Below are 22,366 nucleotides of genomic sequence, written 5' to 3' on the forward strand. Positions count from 1 at the left end.
GCCCGAGTCAATTTAGGCGACTACTGCATGGTGACTTCTTTCGGTCGCCAATTTACTTTTAGCGACTAAAATCGGTCGCCTATTTTGATCGCCCGAGACTGGAATTCCTGTAGTGCATGGGTGTCATCTACTACAAGGTCAATGTCATTAACATGATCAGTCTCTAAGTGGTCAATTGGAGTGATGTTAAGGGAAATTTCAAAAGAAAAATTATATCCATCATCATCGTCTTCCAATAATTCTAAATTATTAGGGGCAAAAGACACACATTGGGAAGGTGGAGGAGTAGAAGCTTCGATAAATCTCTCATTTCCTTCTTGCATTTCTGTTAGCATGTCTTCGAGTATTTTTATGATACAAGCCTCAGACGCTTGTTGCTCCAAATGATCTTGAAGAAGCATTGAACGCCTCAATTCTTCTTGGCGAGCTACTTCCAGACATTGGTCGGCCATGAACCTTGGGAAAACCCAAAGCTCCTCCGCACTCTTGTAGTAAAGACTCCCACGACTCATGTAAAGAGCCAAATCACGGGACTCAGAATCCATTCCATCAAACACAACCTGGCCCAATTCATATCCATTGTAAATGAATCCAAGAGAAGCAATATGATTAACGTATTCGTCAAATTGGGACAAATAGTCATGAAAGGGTTGGTTTTGTTGTTGTAGGAAAGGAAATACAGCCATTGGACCATATGAGGGTCCCCTTCAGATAGTTTTACCACCTGAAAAAGTCACTAAAACTACAAGAAAACCGTGAAAAAGATTCCAAGAAACAAGTGTTCCCCGGGACAAAATAAAACAAGATAAATTCAAAAACTAATAACAAACAAAACTGTCTCCCCAGCAAGGGCGCAAAAATTTGATAGGCTATCGCACACCTATGCAAAAATAAATACCCTATACACAAATGAATGTAGTACGTAGGGGTCGAATCCATAGAGAGACGGTAGCTGTAAATTAGTTGTTATGGAGTGAATTTTATCTTGGGTCGATGAGATTGATTGATTGATTTGATTTATGTTGATGTAAAACAATAAGAAAGAAAGAGTCTAGGGATGTCGGGTCACACATGCAAATATATGTAAATGCTTTATGTCAAACTCGGATTAGATAGTAATGATAATTGTTTAGGCTTAAAGACACCCACCTATCGATATTAGTGTCAACTATAGACCAGATCCAAGAGAAACTCTCGTTTATGACTAGGTCGTCCTACTACTACAAATGCTTAGTCTAATTCATTTTCGTACCTCTCGACTTATAAAAACGAATTAACAAATTTAATCAAAGATTGTGATCAACAATCAAAGATTAACAATAAGGTACAAGCATGTTATAGAAACTACTATGTGATCACTAAGCATCCTAATTTATCATGTAACAAATACTTTTTATGCATGACTCCCTTTATCCCCTAGACAAGATATACTACTCTTGCATTATGTAAATTAAGATAATGATGAACAAAATGATAAACATATTGATAAAGAAATAATACTAAAAATAAATTACCTCAACAATGGAAATAGAATTGGAATTGAAAAACAATGCAAAAGGAAATAACTTGGAAATGAAATTGTAATTTGTACATAATACTTAAGGGAAATGATAACAAAATAATGAAAACTAAACTACACTAAGCTAATCTAACTACTAAAGTTTAGAGAAAATTCTATGTGGAAAAATGTGTGTAATAGATATGTGTCCTAAGTGTTGAAGTCTACACCCTTTATATAGGAAATGAGGGGTGAAACTTAGAGTAAATACAAGGGGTCAACCCCAAGTATTTTCTATTAATTGCTTGATTAATTAACAAAGGAATCATCCTCCGGTTAAATGCTTAGTGAGCATCCTAAGAGCATCCAATGAACATCTCAAAGCTTGCTTCAAATCTCTTCACTTCTTGATTAAATGTCAAGGGGATCCAATGTGAGCCACTAATCCCATCTTAATTCATCCGGTTAAATGTGATATTAGCATCCAAAACTTCACTAAGCATCCAAAGTTTCCACCTTAGTTGGACTTCAAATCTTGGGCTTGACTTTGCATAAGACCTTATTTTGCATTTCTCATTTTAATCCATATCTTTATGCATGCAAATCCATCTAACACTTCAAAATTGGTCCAATGTTTGCTTCTTTACTTAGCCTTGCTTCTAGTTACTTGCACAAGTGATGGAATAAGCTTCTAAAAGCTCAACTTCCTACAAAATGTGACAAAACAAGCAAAGACAACTAGAATACAATATTAGCTCATAAAATCACTCTCGCCCCTATTTTTTCGTACCCCATCAACTTGATTTGCCTACCCGACATTGTCTTTTGTTGTGTTTAATATTTGTATCTATAAAGAATAAGAGATTAGAACAATACTTGAAAGATAAAAGGTAAAGACGATCTCACAATAGATTACTCGGTCAAAAGTTGAGCGAAGAAAGGAAAAATTAGTTCCTCATACTAGATTTAGAATAATAAGGTTTTCTGAAAGAATTGCAAAAGTGAAAAGTGTTTTCTCAAAAATCAAAAACTAAAAACTAAGCTTAAATAGTAATTAGGTAATTAGCTGGATTAGGAAAAATATAATAATAAAGTCGGAACAAACCAATTAAAATAAAATAACAAGGTATGATATGACGAGTCTACACAAGGTCGAATGTAACTACAGACCTTGCGTGTAGCTCGAATGTTGGTCTAATGTCGCGAAATCAATATGACGTACAGGCACACGCGACTCGAATGTTGGTCGAATGTTGCTCGAATATAACTGCTGGAAGTTTTCTTCTTTTAGTTCGACCTACGTTCGACCTCATTGGTTGCACCTAGCTTCGTTTTCTTCTCTTCAACCATCACTCTTCACTTTTTCTTTAGGTCACACATGACTTCAAATCCCGACTCCATTAACAATCTCCATGATTAATCAAAGTACCAAAATCATCTCTAAATCTCATATGTTGCCAAGAACAAAGCTGATTAACAAATTAATCCACAAAGCACATTAAAGACCATCGCAAAACCACCAATTTGCACAAATACATCCAAAATAACACCTACTTAATGTGTCTTATCATATAACATGAACTTTGAAAGGTTTGTCTATTGTTATGTATAGGTTTGCTATGATTGGAGAGGTTTGTTAATTTGGTGATGTGTCATGTGACAAACCTCTTTAGAGGTTCATCTACTGTGGATGCCCTTATGGGTTCTACTGGAAATGATGTGCTTAGTAGACCTGTACTCGGGCCGGGCTAGGACCGGGCCGGGCTCATCTGGTCAGACCCAGGCCAGGCCAAGGAGAGGGGGCGGGCTTGGCCGGGTCGGGCCGGGCTGGGATATGCTTGACCCGGGCCAGGCTGGCGGACCTTATCAATTTATTTATTTATTTATTTTTGCTAAAATGACCGGCCAAAGGCGGGTCGGGTCAGCCCGTGCTGATGACCAGCTCTAGTGCTTAATTAGATATGGTTCAAGAATTCATTAGGATCAATGTTCCCGGCCTTCTCTTGTATTTGCATTAATGGTAGTTTTTTGGGTCATATTAATAGACTATCCCAACAATTAATACAATTGGTGTAACATCTGAGTTATGTACTAAAGTTTTCGAGTTTTATTTTAAAAAAGTTGAGTTATAGTGCAAGGTATCTCAACTCACCCACTTATATATGAAAAAAAAAACTTTAAAATAACTCGGAAAAATCACACATAACTTTGGATAGATGTATATTGATGGTACAATACTTATTATAGTAGCCTTTAGTCCGCTTTACCGCATAGCAGACGCCACCCCAGATAGTCAACGTTTATAATAAGTATAGCAGCACAAAGAGCAGCTTCTATTAGCCAAAGGATTTGACTTACCCACAATCGAAAGTAAAAGGCTTCACTTCACTACCAATTTAAACAATCTAGAGGAAACATCTTTGACTTGATAACTCGACTTCCTTTAATTTTGCATTCCATCGACTTATTAATTATTATGAGTGTCTTCCTTCAATGTTATGGTGGGGATATTGGTGTACTTGGATGTCTTGTTTTTGGTGGTTCGATGGTAGTCCGCTGTTTGACATGGGCAGCCACATAGGTGTGTGGGAGTGGCCGTAACGGTGGTAATATAAAGGTTGTTGACGGTCTTCATGAATTAAAGAGGTAAATAGAGGAAAACACATGCATTGAAAACTGTTGTGCGGGAATATCTTCGTGTTGGGCAATTACTGCGTTAGGTGTCTACTGTTTATTATAGTACGATATTGACCGCGCACCTTATGCACCTTTCTCACATGTTCTGTGTTAGGTGTCCACTGTTCATCAAGTGTCATATAACACGTTCTATTAATGAACTATTCTTTACTTTCAGAAAAAGAAAAAACAACCAAGAATTACGGAGTTCTAAACTGAATTAATATCATATTCTAATCCTTTTTCATCCAATCTCATAAATCAAACTATCCTTTAGTTTTTTGGATTAAATCCATGCAAATGAATGGTTGAAGAAATAAAGTTACACTTTGTCCTAATTCCTACTAGAAGTACACAAATTCTCATTGAAGACGGACATATATCCGTCACAAGCTGAAATGGGTTAAAGTAATACCCAAGTGAGTCGATAAGTCTGCTTTTGTCTTATCTACCCACTTGGATATTATTTGTCCCGTCTTCAGCTTGTGACGGATATGTCTGTTTTCAATGAGACTTAAGAGAGCAATACCTAACAAGTTGCACTACAAGTAAAACTTTACACATATCTTTAAGAATTCATCTATCTACTCACTCACCCACTCAGTTGCGTACCAAATGAAACTGTTGGACATGCTTCCTGAAGTGGATGACCTCAAATCCAACTATCTACGGCTGAGACTGAGACCTGTACACGCATAACACACCTAAACTTTTTGATTGCAGAAGCGTGATTGCATTCAATCCGCATTTAGCTTAACCACCACAACACACACAACATTTGACTTTTTCGGGCTATAAATACTTTCTGAAATATTGGGAATATTAACTCCATACCAGAAATAATAATAATGAGGTTAACTCTACTTCTTTTGTGTATCATTTGGCTCGACTCCAATTTGAATATAGTTCTAGCTGATGTGGGAACAGCTGCTCTCTATCGTCCGCCTTACCTGCGTAAGTACACATACACTGCTACAAATACTACATAACCCATTTATCACACTCATTCCGTGGAACCTTCTTTGTTTAACACTGTGTTCATCCTAGTCATATGTAGTCGTCTAATTGAAAGAAAAACTAACAATTTACTGTTTTTTCGGGGTTCCAAATGAAGCTACAAGATGTAGCGGCTACAGCGAAGAACAGCTCCCAGAGAATGGATTCTTTGCATCGGTAGGTGAAGGGTTGTGGAATGATGGAGCAGCATGTGGAAGGCAATACCAAGTGCGCTGCATAAGTGGTCCACATCGGCCATGCAAGAATGGTAACATAGTTGCAACAGTTGTTGATTTCTGCAGAAACACTCCATGTCCTGCAACACTGGTTTTTAATGATAAAGCTTTTAGTGCCATCTCAAAGTCACCCAAAGCAGTAATAAATATTGAATTTGCACAGTAAGTATATGATATTTTCATATCTTCTATTCTTCAGCATAACACGCCTATGCTACTAGAGCTGACTTTAAACCTAAAACATGCAACACAGTTTCAAGTAGGAGGGAAAACCGAAAACCCTATGCTAATTAGACTCATTTAGAAGTATCCGGCATAGGTATGCGTCCAAGTGTTAGACTGGCTATTTTATAAAAAAAATGCCACGTGCATTGGCTTAAAATAAAGTGTCACGTGTCATAGACTCATACCCATGTAGTGTCTGACACTAGTTGCGAGGTAATATGAGGAGTCAAAGTAACATAAGGACAAACTAACGGCTCCCGGTCATGGGTTCAGCTTCTTGTGACAAAATGCAAAGCATGAGGCAATCTGCTGAATACATGATTGTTCAACAAGATTGACACTGAATCCAACAAAAAATTGAGAGTTCAAATTTACCAGTCCTTACAAATTCAATCGTACGTTTTTCTTGTATGGGCAATAGCAACTAAAAACTCTTAACCAACCTAACCTAAGAAATCATGTTTCAGGATTTGAGATAAAAGCAGCGCCTCCAGATTTCAGGACAAGAACAAACAAAATTATGCTCTTGATGCTGTTGAAGTAAAGTGAAGAAGGAAATTACCTTATCATTCTGGTTCCTGCTCCATAGCCAGTTCAACAGAATTCCGCCTGTTTAAGATGCTCACTTCCAACTTCCAATTCTTTCTATGATTCTATCCTCCTCCTTGTAATGATATTAGATACATAGAACTATAGAAGCTCGAAGTAGAAAGTTTAATCATACATAGTAAGCATAAAAGCAGCACCTGAACATTCTTTTTACCTCACCCCTGGCGCATTTTAAAACACAGTAGAGACCAGACCAACATAGGTGTTACTCACTGAAGCAACTTAAAGGTATCAAGACACTTAAAAAAGGTTTAACTTGAAAGATAAATTCATATTTTTACAGTAAAAATGAGAGCCTCTATAATATATGTCATTATTATTGACAATAGTTATAACAGCTGATACAAAATTTATTCACTGAATGTTTATAACCATATAATTTCATTGATCAATCTGACATAAGACTTAGTCAAACACGAGTACTCTAAGAAAGACATGCTAAACCAGAGTAGAGGTTCAGGCTATATTTCAGACTGCAAATTTCTTGAACCATCATTCTCGAGAAAAATCCGCTCGCACTGGAAAGAAGGATGAAGATGACGAACTCCATCCAAGTACAAAGGTGTCTGCATTTCAATCAACCGGGAGGCCTGCATTGAAGCCCTAAAGATTAGTTAGGGGCTCTCAGAAATAGGTCATTGCTTTGGTGTTTCAGATAAAATAGATGCAGTATTGATCAAGATGGAGCGTATGAATATCATTGAATGTATAAGCGTCCAGAAAAGGAGATAGTCACTTACAGCTCGTCGAAACGCGAACATCTCTTCTTCTGCAGTTAATAAAGATATGATCCCACTTGAGGAATCACTGGAGGTCACACTACCCTCTGCTAACACATCCCTTCGTAGCTTCGAACCTTCCATCTCTGTTTCAAACTGAAAGCTGGATGACAACACACCAAATACGCTAAGTAAATCTGTTTACAGTCATCTTGATGCAATACTGGAAGATATTATCTTAAGAAAACCATAAATAAATAAAAGGGAATGAAAAAAAAAATTCTCTCAGCATTATTGTATAAGATCCAGGAAGCAGCCTCAAAGATGTATAATAACGGACAGAAAAACTTCAGAAACCAACATTCAGAACATGCATAGAAGCTATGTGTTTGTTGAAGTGTGAGACTTTTCTGGAGTGTTCTAGAAGGTTCCAGTATATTCTAGAATAATGTAGAAACATCTAGAATGTTCTAGAATACTCATGTACATACTAGAATAATCTAGAAGAGTCTAGAAGGGTCTAGAAGAGACATGAATGTTCTAAGTGTGTGTAGAGAAACCTAGAATATTCTAGAGATATTTTGTATGTATAGAAGAGTCTAGAGGCTTACAAGTCTAGGTCACTCTAGAATGCTCTATTCTAGAGAATTCTAAGAATGTGGGAGAAGGAGGAGGAGCACTATAAATAGAGGTCCTCCCCTCCCATTTTGGTGTATCCTGAATTCTCAACAAATCAATACAAAAACTAATTCCTTCAAACTAAACACCAACTAATCAACCTTCAACTAATCAACTAAACAAACAACTACTAATCTCCACTCTACTTCCTATACTCCCCCATACACCAACAAAGTGGTATCAAGAGCTCTAAAGATCTTAGGGCAACAAAATAAAACTATGGCTTCCGCATCAAATACTCTATCGTCTACCCTTCCAATTTTTGGAGGAGAAAATTACGACTATTGGTGCATTAAAATGAAGGCTCTCTTAAAATCAAATGCACTATGGGAGATTGTGGAAAATGGTCCCGAAAAGCAACAAGAAGGTGTTCAACCCACCGAAGCATCCTTAAAGAAAATAAATGAGGATGAGATAAAGGACGCCAAAGCCTTGTCTTTCATCTTTAATGCTGTTTCGGAGACCATCTTTCCAAAAATAATGCGGGCTTGTACCGCAAAAGAAGCATGGGATTCACTCCAAAAAGAATTCCATGGTGATGAAAGGATAAGAACAATACGTCTCAATACCCTAAGAAAAGATTTCGAAAATTTGAAGATGAGGGAGAATGAAGACATACAAACTTACACTTCAAGAGTAACGGAGATAGTTAATCAAATGAAGATATATGGCGAAGATATTACCGACACGAGAATCGTGCAAAAAATTCTCGCGACTTTAACCAAAAAGTTCGACATGATTGTCACCATTATTGAAGAATCAAGGATCTCTCAAAGCTCACATGCGAGCTACTTGGATCCTTACTCGCCTATGATCAAAAATTTAAGACTGGAGAATCTTCTTCCGAGGATGCGTTCAAGTCATCACATAAAGAAAAGCGGTCTGGAGGGTGGAAGAAGAAAAGTGACGATGGTGGCAATAAACAAATGTCACAATCAAAGGGCAAGTTTCCTCCTTGTGGCATTTGTGGAAAGAATAATCATGCAGAAAAGAATTGCTATTTCAAAGGCAAGCCCCAGTGTCACCATTGTAAGAAGTATGGGCACTTTAAAAAAGATTGTAGACAAAAACAAATGGAGTCCAAGGACCAAGCTCATTATTCAAGTAGCGTTAATAATGAGCACCTCTTCTATCTTGCGCCAAGCAAAGACTTCAAGCAAAGAAAGTAGATGGCTAATTGACAGTGGTTGTATAAGTCACATGACGAATGATTCAAGCATCTTTAGCGAGTTGGATACTTCATCCAAACTCCGTACGAATGGGGAATGGCGAAGTTCTGACATCGAAGGGCAAAGGTACGATCATTGTTCCAACTAAGCGGGGTACAAAATACATTAAAGATGTGCTGTTTGTCCCAGATCTTGCTGAAAATTTGCTAAGTGTGGCACAAATGATCAAGAATGGTTATTCACTAGTCTTTGCAAATAATCATTGCACCATATATGACCCCGGAAATAAGGAGATTGCTAAAGTTGCCATGGAAAATAAAAGCTTCTCCTTGAAATGGAAGTATGGTCTAGAGTCATCATATCGAGCTCACGCCGCGGAGACCTGGCTATGGCATAGAAGGTACGGACATTTCAACTTACGTGCACTAGCCGACTTATACAAGCAGAATGTTGTGCGGGATTTTCCAATGATTCAAGCAACTAAAGAACTATGTGAGCCTTGTCAACTTGGAAAGCAACACCGCCTGCCATTTCCAAAGAGCCAAGCATGGAGGGCAAGTAAAAAGCTAGAGCTTGTTCACACAGACGTATGCGGTCCTCAAAGAACTTTATCTCATCTTGGAAACAGGTACTTTATCCTGTTTATTGATGATTTTACTCGAATGACTTGGGTATATTTTATGAAACAAAAAACAGAAGTATTCCAAGTCTTTCAAAAATTCAAAGCTCTCGCTGAAAATCATCTTCACTTTTGAGGAGCCAAGAGACTATGATGAGGCTTCCAAGTACAAAGAGTGGCAAGACGCAATGGAGACAGAAATAAACATGATAAAGAAGAATAACACCTGGGAATTAGTGGACAAACCCAAGGATCGAAAGGTGATTGGAGTGAAATGGGTCTACAAAACAAAGTTGAATCCAGATGGCTCAATCAATAAGTACAAAGCAAGATTGGTCGTGAAAGGGTACTCACAACAAGCTGGAATAGACTACGGAGACACATTTGCTCCAGTTGCTCGTCATGATACGGTAAGGACTCTTATTGCTCTAAATTGCTTTCAAGAAAGATGGAAAATTTATCAACTTGATGTCAAATCTGTCTTCCTTAATGGAGAACTCGAGGAGGAGATATACATCGAGCAACCTCCAGGCTTTGTCACACAAGGAAATGAAGAAAAGGTGTGCAAGCTGAAAAAGGCTCTATATGGCCTCAAACAAGCTCCAAGGGCGTGGTACAGCAAGATTGATTCTTACTTCCTTGAGCAAGGATTCACGAGGAGTAAAAATGAGCATACACTATACGTAAAGAAAAAACAAGGTGATCTTCTCATCGTTTCTCTCTATGTTGATGATCTCCTTGTCACAGGAAACAATGCACATTTAAGGAGGAGATGAAGAAAAGGTTTGAAATGACGGATTTGGGCTTAATGAATTTCTTCCTTGGCATGGAAGTCCATCAAGCAGAAGATGGAATCTTCATTTCTCAAACTAAGTATGCTCGGGAAATCCTCAAAAGGTTCAAGATGGAGAACTGTAAGCCGGTTTCTACTCCTTTGGTCTTGAATGAGAAGCTATCCAAAAATGATGGGTCAAAAGAAGTTGATCTCAAGCAATACCAAAGCTTGGTTGGAAGCTTACTTTACCTCACATCTACAAGACCTGATCTTATGTTCGCCACAAGCTTATTATCAAGATTTATGAGCAAACCAAGTGAGGTTCACATGGGTACAGCGAAGAGAATACTTCGATATCTAAAGGGTACTCTAGAGTTTGGAGTATTTTACGAGCCTTGCGACAATCCAAGATTAATAGCCTACTCCGACAGTGACTGGGCAAGATCGGTAGATGACATGAAAAGTACTTCAGGCTATGCATTTACTTTCGGCTCAGGAGTATTCTCATGGAATTCAAAGAAGCAAGACATCGTAGCTCAATCAACAGCCGAGGCCGAGTACGTTACAGCTTGCACCGCCGTCAATCAAGTAATATGGCTAAGGAAGATACTTGAGGACTTGGGCTACAAACAAGAAAGAGCAACCAAGGTTATGGTGGATAACAAGTCAGCAATTGCCATTGCGAAGAATCCAGTGTGCTTCAGCAAGACAAAGCACATGAAAGTGAGGTTCTATGCACTTCGAGATGCTGAGCAAGAAAAGGAAGTGGAACTTCTCCATTGCCCATCCGAGTTCCAACTAGCTGACATTTTAACCAAGGCTCTACCGACAGGAAGGTTCGAGTTTCTAAGATCAAAGGCGGGCGTCACTCCAAAAGTCTCGAAGGAGGAGTGTTGAAGTGTGAGACTTTTCCGAGTGTTCTAGAAGGTTCCAGTATATTCTAGAATAATGTAGAAACATCTAGAATGTTCTAGAATACTCATGTACATACTAGAATAATCTAGAAGAGTCTAGAAGGGTCTAGAAGAGACATGAATGTTCTAAGTGTGTGTAGAGAAACCTAGAATATTCTAGAGATATTTTGTATGTATAGAAGAGTCTAGAGGCTTACAAGTCTAGGTCACTCTAGAATGCTCTATTCTAGAGAATTCTAAGAATGTGGGAGAAGGAGGAGGAGCACTATAAATAGAGGTCCTCCCCTCCCATTTTGGTGTATCCTGAATTCACAACAAATCAATACAAAAACTAATTCCTTCAAACTAAACACCAACTAATCAACCTTCAACTAATCAACTAAACAAACAACTACTAATCTCCACTCTACTTCCTATACTCCCCCATACACCAACAGTGTTAAAATGTAATAAATATAAATATAAATAAAAACGAAAATTCCTAGAGAGCAGTGAAGATGGAAGTCGAGGAAAGAACTTGCCTTTCCAAATCAAATAGAGTTCCTTCTTCCGTTCCTTGGAAAAGGTCGTCTATTGAGCTAGCAGCAGAACAAAATAGGCGACAATGACGATTGTATACCTCATCTATCAGAGTAATAAATCTACGTGCCTGATGCCACAAAAACACGTGAAATTTTGTAAAAACTGAATCAGGTTACATCTCACAAACTACTAACAGATGAGAAGAACAATGTATCAAATGATAAACCCTGTATTTTAATAGGCAATGTTAGGTTACAATTACTTTCAAATGTATTCCACACGACAACTGCCAGCATTCACGTTCTCATCGTTCACTTATTGTATATCCTCCAATGTATTTATGAGAAAAAGCAGTCATGAATCAAACTTTGTTTTTAGAGATGAAATATTAAATATATCCATGCTCATAAAGAAAAAAAAAAGATTAAGCAACATTAATTAGAGATTGTGTTCAAGGCCTTTGCCCATGTATGCTGATTGCTGAACATTAACTTTGTCCTGCCATAGTCCTATTTAACCGCTTTCAGTTTGCTTTTTTTTCCCTTTAAGGCTTTAATTTGATCATACGGTGCGAATGTTACTCATTTTGTTTCAATATATGTCATGTGACATTTTAGCTATAGAGGCGTGGCTCATGCGTCATGAGTATTAGATAGCAGTTTGTAGGGTTACAAAAAAATTCACATATATGCCGCAAATGACCGACAAAAAACAAAATGGAAGTTCTAATCACTTCTTTTGGCAGCCTTATAGTCAAGAGGGATACCTTGTCGCGGATACGCATGCTCATTACAGGGATATGAGAAATAAAGATGGTGTGGAAATTGTTAGCTATTGCGATATAATCAGCTGCACCAACCTAACAGCATAAAAAAAATGTCAAAAAACTTTCATATAATGATAGATATGGATAGAAAGATAATGAACAAGCCAATTCGGGAATTTTAACGATTGAAAGGCTTCACTAGGATATTTATGAAGAGCACCAAGTATGGCAGAAGCCTGAGTAAGCTATCATTAACACTACATATTGGCGTACTCTACAGCAGAAAGCTCTAAGCTTTTATTTCTAAATATAACGAAGGATTATGAAGAAAGAACTAACAAAATAACAAGTACTATAGGAAGCGAAACCACATAACTTAAAATTAGTTCTCATTTGGGAAATGTCTTGAGGACCATGTCCCCCATAATCAATACTCCATAGTGAACTTTATGATTTACTTACCTTTTTAATTCCAATTCTAAGCAAAAACTATGGATATTGGTCTCAGGAGCCAGGATTGCTATAAGAAAGAATATATCAATTTTGCTTAAAAGGTTCTGAGCACATCATAATCTTCTTTACTGCTACGGTTGCTATACTCTTGAGTGGAAAAGAAATCATTTCCCTTTATAAACTGATATAGAAGTCTACGGTGAGATTACTGGAAGTCCGCGCATTTTTATATATAAATGCATGATATTAATTAAACGACCCACCAAGGGAGTGATGCACATGTACAAGAAGACACGAGGGGTGCACCTGTTAAAAAAACTAGGGGTTACGCTCATACACATACAGAAGGAGACCATGAAGATAAAGCTTGCAATCTACCCCAGGGAATCATTGCAAATCAATGGTAGCGGAGACATATGGCTTAAGTCTCAATAACTTTCCAACATCCTCAATTGACCTGACCCTAGAGGCCTCACAAACACAGTCATCCTCAAAAGCTGCTAAGGTCACCCAACTAAGGTTCTTTCGTCACCACCACTAATGCCACTAAAATGAAACATTGGCTTACTAAACTCTGCATAATGCATCTAGTGCTTAGAAACAAGAGGAATCTCTCTTCATTTCAACCAATTCCAAAGTGGATTCCATATTTACTTGAGCATCAAAATCGACCATACTGAATTGGCCCAATACCAAAGGCTATCATAAGAGAGTGCATGTAGAAATTTGACGAAGAGAACAGGGATTTGGGATTGAGCGTATATACATAGGGAGGTCAAAGGCTGATTGTAGAAAATTGGTGACGAAACATCTCTTTTAAAGAGCTTGAGTTAAGATATAGACCTAAGGAGGTTTAAGCAAGCATTCTGTGATATTCATAATCAGGTAATAACATGCCTCTGCATTATATTATAAACAAAAGCAAGCATAAAATAAACATTATCCTTGGCTGTGAAAATAAATGATTTCAGACATAAAACCTCGTGAAAACAAAGAAGGACAAAAAAGCACTTTACCGCTCGACCGCAGAGGTAATCAAATGAAAACCGTGCCACCCCATTGCAACTTTCAGGAACTTCTATTGTCCTGTGTGAAAATCCATCATTAGGTCGGAATTCCACAATATGAGTTAATACAGTTTACAACAAACTGGGAGAAACGGACAGTACCTCCCAAACATAACCGGAAGGGTCATAGTTGTCACAACTCCTCCAGACTGACTGGTGACCTCACTCCACATCTTGTCAAATTCGTGAACAGCATCACTATCTAAAGGATGAAAGTAATGAACCTGCCCATGAAAGAGATTTCCCATGTTGGAATGAATCAATCAACCATAGCAATCATGCAAGCAAGATATAAAATGTCCGTGCACCACAAGGTAATCCACAAAATTCCGCCAGAGGGAGTAGTATCATTGGTGGGGATGCATCTCACCTGGTTCACAGACCTCTGAGCAATAAGCCGGCGATAATCAATCTCACTTCCAATAGGAACAATTTCGCAGTGATCTTCAAGTTTCTCAACTAACTGTAAGAAAATCTCTTTCTGCATCCCATCCTACATATATGACATTTTTTTGGCCCAAGGGCCAGTTAGAGACTAACAGAATAAATGATTACGTTGATCCAGAATGACCACTCACCACTCCTTATATCATTAATGACCAATGAAAAGCCAACCTGAATATTGAAACAGTCATATAAACATCCTAGACCAAAAGAAATCATTCAAATCCATTTTTACTGTCACAAGGTTCCAAATCGAGAAGGGAATCAGTCCACTAGTGAAGCGTCTAGCAGTTGTGCATCACAAGAGGCCATAAAGGGAGCAATATAACAAGGAAAATCAGGCACAACCTCATACTTCGTGTTAGAATATAAAACCCAGTGTCCCACATTGGTTGGAGAAGAGAGATTGTACCACTTTCTAACCAAGGCTATTCCTATTGCCAATTGGTTTTAGGATGGAACCTCCCTTGTGTTTGTCAAGTAGTCCGTCTCTCATCTGCTCGGGTAAGGTCCAGGCCCATTTGCATGTTCTAACATGGTTTCAAAGCCCAAGGTGGCCCCAAATTATGCCACCGGTGGAGGGCCTCTTTGAGGATGCGATAATTCCCACTCCGGTGAGCTCCCATGGTTTTTCCCTGGGTTTCGAAGGAATCTCACATGTGAGGGGGGTGTGTTAGAATATAAAACCCACGTGTGAGTGCCCCACATTGTTTGGAGAAGAGAGATTGTACCACATAATAACCAAGGGGGCTACTCCTCCTATTGCTAATTGGTTTTAAAATGGACCCTCCCTTGTGTTTGTTAAGTAGTCTGTCTCTCCTCCATTCGAGTAAGGCCCAGGCCCATTTGCCCATTCGCATGTTCTAACACTTCAAATGAAATCTGTGTCCTTGACTCCTTGATGGAGGATTGACCAACAAGGCAACAGCGCAATTATCATATCCAAAAATGAAAATTGTAGAACTGGCATGCAAAAATGGAGATGGAAATATTGACATATTGTGAACGACTGATAAGGACCTTCACCCCTGACCCCCTACCAAAAAAGAAAGAAAGAAGGCACAAGCTCTCACATAATACACAATTATAAGCTCATGTTGCAACTACTACTAGAATGGTACCTGATTCAAGTCTGTTGGAGCTCGATTACTTGTGGCTACAAGCACAGTTCCAGTGCTTAGCAATCTGCTGACAATTCCAGACAATGCCACAATAGCAAATACATCAACAGTCTGATTGAAAGCAAAAGGATGACAATATTAAGATGACATGCCCGCTCAACTTTGTTACAAAATAATTCCTAGTATAAACAATGCATTCCGTTAGTGGATGCTTCATACATCAAAATTTCAGGCTTTGCTAAACCACCTAAGCAAGCTACAAAACAAAGAATAATCTCAACTAGATGACAATGTCCGTGACTTATAGGAAGTAACATCCAATGCCTTGCGTGCTTAAGCAAGTCTCAGAGTCCAAATGAGATAATTTACTGCTCATCACTTGAAGGGTTCTGTCACGTTCTTGTCCACAAGTCAACACATGTTGGGCAAAGTTCCCCAATCCCCATCATATTACACATGCTAAAGCCCAATAAACACCCATGGGCCATGACAGATCCTCTCAGAAATAACATATTACTACATTGCAGGACCTCGACACATTAACTCCTCCAGGAATGTCTCTCGTTAAAATACAAGACACCGATCACTTCAGGGTAAAAGGCTCAAAAAGCAATCTCAATAGATATTCATGTCAAAAAAAAAAAAAAAAAAAACTATTTGAATATGCAAGATTGATCAACTTAATCCTACGCACATCAGTTTATTATTATATTAATTGCTCTCTATTACATAGAATGTTCTGTACATTTTCCATGTTACTTGGCTATGATTCAACGTTGATAAAATAGAAAGGAAAACACTGACTTATATAGAGCCAATAATGTATTAGCTCATGTTCAGTCCTGTATGGCTTAAAATGTCTAGCAACAGCAATCTAGAAGAAAGCTGAATTTGCTAAACAATGTCATTACCCCACTGCCTCAAGGGCTCCCACAAATAGCGAGTAAGAAATGTCAGATAAACGCAAACTTTTCTCCACGTTATTAACTCAAATAGGTTACTTCCAAATATAATCCATGATAATAATAAAAAATATATATAAGAAAAAAAAATCTCATCATGACTTCCCTGTCCTCCTCTGGGGAAAGAGATTTTAGCTGGCATCATTTAATTGAGAGAGACATACAACATAGAGAGGGGTATACAAATATCTAGTAAGGTACATGAAACTAACCTGTATCTCGTCAAAACAAAGAACGCTGGCTCCTCTTTCCCCATTCTGCCGATCTACCAAAAACTTGTCTGCCACAGCAGGAAGAATGTTTTTCACCTGTACTTCTTGCTTATATTGCTCTTCAGCAGCTAACCATTCTTTGACTTTATTGTCAAAAGGCAGGTTCTTAATCCAACCAGATATACTTGTTTGCAAGGATTTTTCCTCCATCTGATTCTTCCATAATTTATGCATATGTTCATGAATCTCAAGCATAGCCTGCCCAGTGAATGATCATGAAATGCATATCAGGCCATTAAATAATTGGTTAAACGTATCAGGGTTCCTCAGTTTTTCCATTTTCTACTCTCTTCTTCCAAATCCATTGCACCAAGTATGATTCGTTTAATTCCCTTTGTCGTTCTTTTTTCTTCATAAAACATTTATTACCTCATGAAAGTGAAACCTTCGCCGGTACTTAACAAGTCCTTCAGTAGCAGTATAAAACATGTCCATAAGCATAGTTTTTCCTACAAGCACAGTCAATAAAGCAATTAAGATATCCTCTGTTGAAAGCAACAAAGACTAAGGGTGTGTTTGGATAGCAAAAGTGGAGGGAAAGGGAGGGGAGGGAGAAGGAGGGAAGAGAAAGGGATGGAAGGGAAGGGGAGGGATAATGGAGGAGGTCATTTTCCCTCCAAATCTTGTCTTTGTTGGAGGAAATAATTTGGCTTGGAGGGGGGAAGTGGAGGGATTCATTTTCCCTCCCCTCTCTTTCCCTCCAAATCCTCCTATCCAAACAGACCCTAAGGGATGCCATCAGTCATTTGTTGAAAATATTAATCTCGAAAATTCTTGTATAATTAAGTAAAGTCTACAAAGAAAAGTAAAAAGTACTCTAAAATAATCTAGAACTAATTAAGAGCATCTAACATTAAGATTAAGCTAGAAAAGTAGCGAGTCATCCAACTATTTAGTTGCATCGAGAACATTCTCATATACTACTATAATCTCTCCACTCTCCCCCATAATATTGTAATATAACAATTTCAACATATAAATAAAATCATCCATGTTGAGAATATCGGGCTCACTACATTTTGCTGACAAAGTTCCAACATCATTGGGCGTCAAGAAGGAAATAACCACTCCCACCAAATGCACTGATTTATGTAAACAAAGTGAAATGAACTTCGAAACAAAGCAGAAGGAATAACCTTCAAAACAAGAAAAAAAACGCTGGTCTAAGCATATGCAGAAAATAACAGTTTACCACTTCCAACATTTCCATACAAATATAATCCTTTAGGAGCCACAGGAGCAGTTGGCCGGGGCCCAACCAATGAATCTAGCTTCCTCTCCCGGTTAAGATATGATACCCATTTTCCAACTCCGGGTTCAACTCCCTGAGGCATCTTCCTGAAACAAGACCATAATTGCACTCATTAAAGCACCATAGGCTGCTACACTACAAATTATTAAAACGAAAGGAAAATTTACAATTTAAGGCCCTCGGCCTCAGGTTAACTATTAAATTCGCATGTGGGCCTGAGTTGTGCCCATCGAGGAGGAGATTATCCACTTCATAAGTTCAAGGAGGTTCCATCTCAACCAATTGATAATGGGCAGAGTAGCTCCCTTTTTTCCCATCAACAAGAAAAAACAAAGCTGGATTGATAAACACAAATAGCCATTGGGAAGAATAGAGTGAAAATCATAACTTTCCATTAGGAGTAACGATCCAAACCTAAAAATGCCGGCAAAGTGGCAAACTAGGTATCTCTTCTTAATTTAGTGCTCGTAATCATTTATTTTTCACATTTCTACCTTACGAAAGTAAATACTTCATGTCATAATTATTACGGAGTACATATTTCAAACAAATCATTTTGTGGGATTTACGTTACCCTATGTTTTACAGCTTTGAAGAAATAGAGTAATTCGGGTATCATGTTTTTAAGAATAGGGCTTAAACATGAACAAATTTTCTGCAGGATGGGAAGATGCATATTCATCACACACTTTCTCCTCTACCACCCCCAACAACAATAGGAGAGAAACAGACAAAAAATTAGATTCAGAATTTTCAGTTGACTACATTATCACAAATAGATACAACAAGCATTTTGAGTTTTTTCCCCAGTACAGCCTAAGAAATTAAGGATATGTTCATTCAATTATGGACCTATCAATTCAATGATTAGGGAAACTGCAGGAGAAGTAATTTAAAACAGAAAATCGCACCGAGATACCCAGCTATCAACTAGCTTTTTTGGCTTCTTCTTAATAGATGACCACATGTCATTCTGTTGTATGTGCTCTGCTTCTTGCATTAATATGCCGCGGTGCTCATCCTCCCTCTTCTTCTCCCAGTTAGCTAATTTTTCCTGTTATTGTAAGTCCGACAATGGTGCAAATAATGTCATCCACGCCATAATAATTCATCAAAGACAGTATCTCATGGTGCACTAAGAAATGTCGTACATGATAATCTTCCATGTCTTTCTCATATTGTTCCAGCCTTGCAAGAAGATGTTCCAACTCTGAGGCTACTCTTTCCTGGTATGTATCATGTTGCAACTTCCCTTGTTCAACAAGATTCTTATACTGTACATATGGTCCTGTATGAAATATCTCTAATTAGTATTATGAATGCACATTGACTTGCATACTACTAGATGAAAAAATTCAATAATGTCGCATTACAAAGTGGCAGGACCAGATACAGTGGCGATTCTAGTGGGCTTTCATGGGGTTTAGTTGAACCCTCAAAGATAACCTTATGAAATTTGGTGTAGCAAACTAGCAATCATATGCCCTTGGTTAGTTAGTTCATACTCAAAAGCAACAGAATAAACTAGATGAACAAACTTGCAAAACGCCGTATAACAAGGTAGCAGGACCAGGTGCAAATATTGATGAAACCCAAATTTTAATAGGTAAAATAGTTTCATGACTTTAAAAAAAAAAGGCATTATCCATTATCCCATAAGTGCTCATACTATTCTACATCATGCGACTCAGATAAAAGACACCATTTAAGTCTGAAAGAAGGAAGTCGAAAAAGGTTTCATGACAAGAAACTAAATTTACAAAAAAGTCTAATTGCGATTGGCTGTAGGTAGAATTGAGAAAAGAAAGCAAGAAGCCTCAGCATCAATTGCAACCAAGTGAAGTTGGAAGGTGAAATTCAATCCCAGCCTACCCAAGGCCAGTGATAACATGCTATGTTAATATATTAATGTCAGTTGTCATGAATTTTATTCCACCTATCCGTGCAAAATCCTCCAAAACTAACGAACCAACCCTTTCTCATTTCTAAAGAATGTAAGATCGCAATATCCCATATTTAGATCCTCAAAAACACGGTCTATCACCTTATCCCTCACTTGCAATTGTTCCAAATTAGTGACTCAATAAACACTAACGTCTACGCAATCATGGGTTGAGGGCTAGAAGCCAATAGCCACAAGCACTTCATCAGCCTAACTAGAGACTGTAGGATCATACTCATCATAGTGATGAGTTACAACACACTAATTCAAATGTTTTCTTTGAGTTAGCACACTGAAACACTATAAGAATCTAACTACCCCCACCAAAATACAAAAAATCAAAGTTTTTGTATGTGGAAACATTGATTAGTAAATAGCAATTGATTACTACAATAACATCGAATACGACTCAGCGATAGATTGGCATGAAAAATTCTCAGCATTTTCCATCTTTCTAAACTTTTACGAAGTGGATTAAAGTACTTAGAATCAAACCAATGCAGCCAAGGAATAATTAATTAGACAATCTCTAGACTTCTTAGTCAATTTTTGTACAATTAAAATAAACATAAATTCAATCAAATTATGAGAAATTCATCGACGCAAATATGATTCAGCATGATCAAGATTCAAAAAACATGTACTCCTATTACAATAAGCTTTGTAAAACAACGATGGATTAGATGCATAATTTTGTGTAAAAGATGAAAATAGGATCATGTACCTTGACGAACAGAGTAATGGCGGATGAAATTAGGGTTACTACGGATAATTAGGCGAGAATTATTCAACGAAAATTGAGCAATTCGCTTCAGTATCGTCATTTCCGAGATTAAAAAAATACCAATAATTCTCTTCTCTGATATACAGAATACAGAATATGGGAGGAAGAAGAAGAGAAATGGCGAAAGAATTGCAGTAGCGTCGACGTGGCTGTACTGTGTTATTACACGTGGAAGGTATTTGGTGGTTACGACAAATTGATGACTTGGCTTTATATATGCCGTTAGATGATTGATACGAAGGAATGCCAAATATGGCGGGTAATTTTCTTCTCCCAAACTTTAGGGCATACACTCTCATATGCTCACATGGCAATTGGCAATTCATCTTTTGTCGGGTAAGTGAAAAAGGAAACTTTTCCGGAAGACGAGAGACAAGTAGGCGATCATCCTTAAGACCATCTCCAACCATGAGTTTTTATTCTTCTCATCTAACTCTCTTTTATCACTTCTTACTCATCCACTTAATTATTCCTCAATCTTTTAATTTTACTCTTTTAACCATATTTATCCTTATTCCTCATCTCAATCTCTTTTATTATTTATCTTTCTTACTTTAAGGGGTTGTTTGGTTTGGGGTTTAAAAGAAAGGGAAAAGGAATTAAAGTAAATGATTCTCTTTGTTTGTGTTTGTTTGACACAAACAAAGGGTATGAGATTTCCTCCCTTACCCTAGAACTCCTTTATTTCCATTCACCTCACCCCTCAAGGATAACCATTTACATTCCTTCACCCACCTTAACCACCCATTTTCAACCCCTACCGCTGCCACTCCGACACCAACCATCACCAAGCTGCCCCTCCAACTAACACGTCCCAACCGGCTGGCCGACTGCCGATGCACCACCCGGCTGGGAGTCTTCTCACTAGTAGAAAAAGTACACTTGGCTAGTGGAAAAGGCTACGGTTGTAATAAATAACCGTAGCCTTTTATTAAAGGCTACGGTTATAAAGCAATAACCGTAGCCAAATCCTTGGGAAAAAAAAGAAAAGGCTACGGTTGCATTTAAAACCGACGCCTAAAGTTTAAAAAATAATAATAATAATTTTTTTTTATAATGTTAAAAGTGAATAAATCTTTACGGTCTCAGTACGCTATGTTATTCTCGCATCCCTCACTTGAACCCTAGGTAGCACCAAAACGGACACGAACACGTGATATGGCATCCCATGAAATTTAGGACATGGGACACGTCATTTAAATTTAATTAAATATATATTTTTTAGTTGTAAACGTTCGATTTTATTTTTGTAAAAGTATTTGATATTAAATTTAAATAAGTGAATACTCCCTCCTATTCTCCATATTCTTCCCATTTGTTGGGGGCACAAGAATTAAGGAGGGTAATAAAGTATGAATTGTGAGTTGGGTGGGATTTGGTGATAGGAGAGAGGAATGAATAAAATAAGGAATTGTGAGTTGGGTGGGGTTTGATGATAGGAGAGAGGAATGAATAATTATGAATAAAATAAGGAATTGTGAGATGAGTGGGGTTTGGTGATAGGAGAGATGAATGAATAAAATAAGATTAAAAGTTTCCAAAAAAGGAAAGGGGAAGAAAACCTGAATAATCCGTTTTAGGAAATAAGGAAGAAAATGGAGAATAGGAGGGAGTATAAAACTTGGCCTTGATTAGAACTCGTTTTCATTTATCAGTCAAACCCATAT

The 22,366-nt window shown here is 37.8% G+C and overlaps 2 protein-coding genes across 2 annotated transcripts; one reads left to right on the forward strand and one right to left on the reverse strand.

Moving 5' to 3' along the window:
- Positions 1-4,899: 4,899 nt before the first annotated feature.
- LOC141602579 (EG45-like domain containing protein) lies at positions 4,900-6,378 on the forward strand. The gene is made up of 3 exons (XM_074422789.1): positions 4,900-5,128; positions 5,289-5,568; positions 6,099-6,378. The coding sequence occupies exons 1-3, from the start codon at positions 5,023-5,025 to the stop codon at positions 6,103-6,105; spliced, it is 393 nt and encodes a 130-aa protein (XP_074278890.1). The 5' UTR covers positions 4,900-5,022; the 3' UTR covers positions 6,106-6,378.
- Positions 6,379-6,448: 70 nt separating this feature from the next.
- Positions 6,449-20,968, reverse strand: LOC141602565 (uncharacterized). Its single transcript, XM_074422785.1, has 14 exons — positions 20,640-20,968; positions 19,125-19,261; positions 18,885-19,027; positions 17,914-18,059; positions 17,091-17,170; positions 16,662-16,919; positions 15,488-15,598; positions 14,293-14,415; positions 14,025-14,146; positions 13,872-13,941; positions 12,403-12,495; positions 11,636-11,763; positions 6,981-7,122; positions 6,449-6,830 (listed from the first exon to the last, which is right to left on the reverse strand). Exons 1-14 carry the CDS (start codon positions 20,737-20,739, stop codon positions 6,702-6,704), a joined length of 1,782 nt encoding a protein of 593 aa, XP_074278886.1. The 5' UTR covers positions 20,740-20,968; the 3' UTR covers positions 6,449-6,701.
- Positions 20,969-22,366: the final 1,398 nt, after the last annotated feature.

This window comes from Silene latifolia, chromosome 1, assembly GCF_048544455.1.
Source record: "Silene latifolia isolate original U9 population chromosome 1, ASM4854445v1, whole genome shotgun sequence".
NCBI classification, from domain to species: Eukaryota; Viridiplantae; Streptophyta; class Magnoliopsida; order Caryophyllales; family Caryophyllaceae; genus Silene; species Silene latifolia.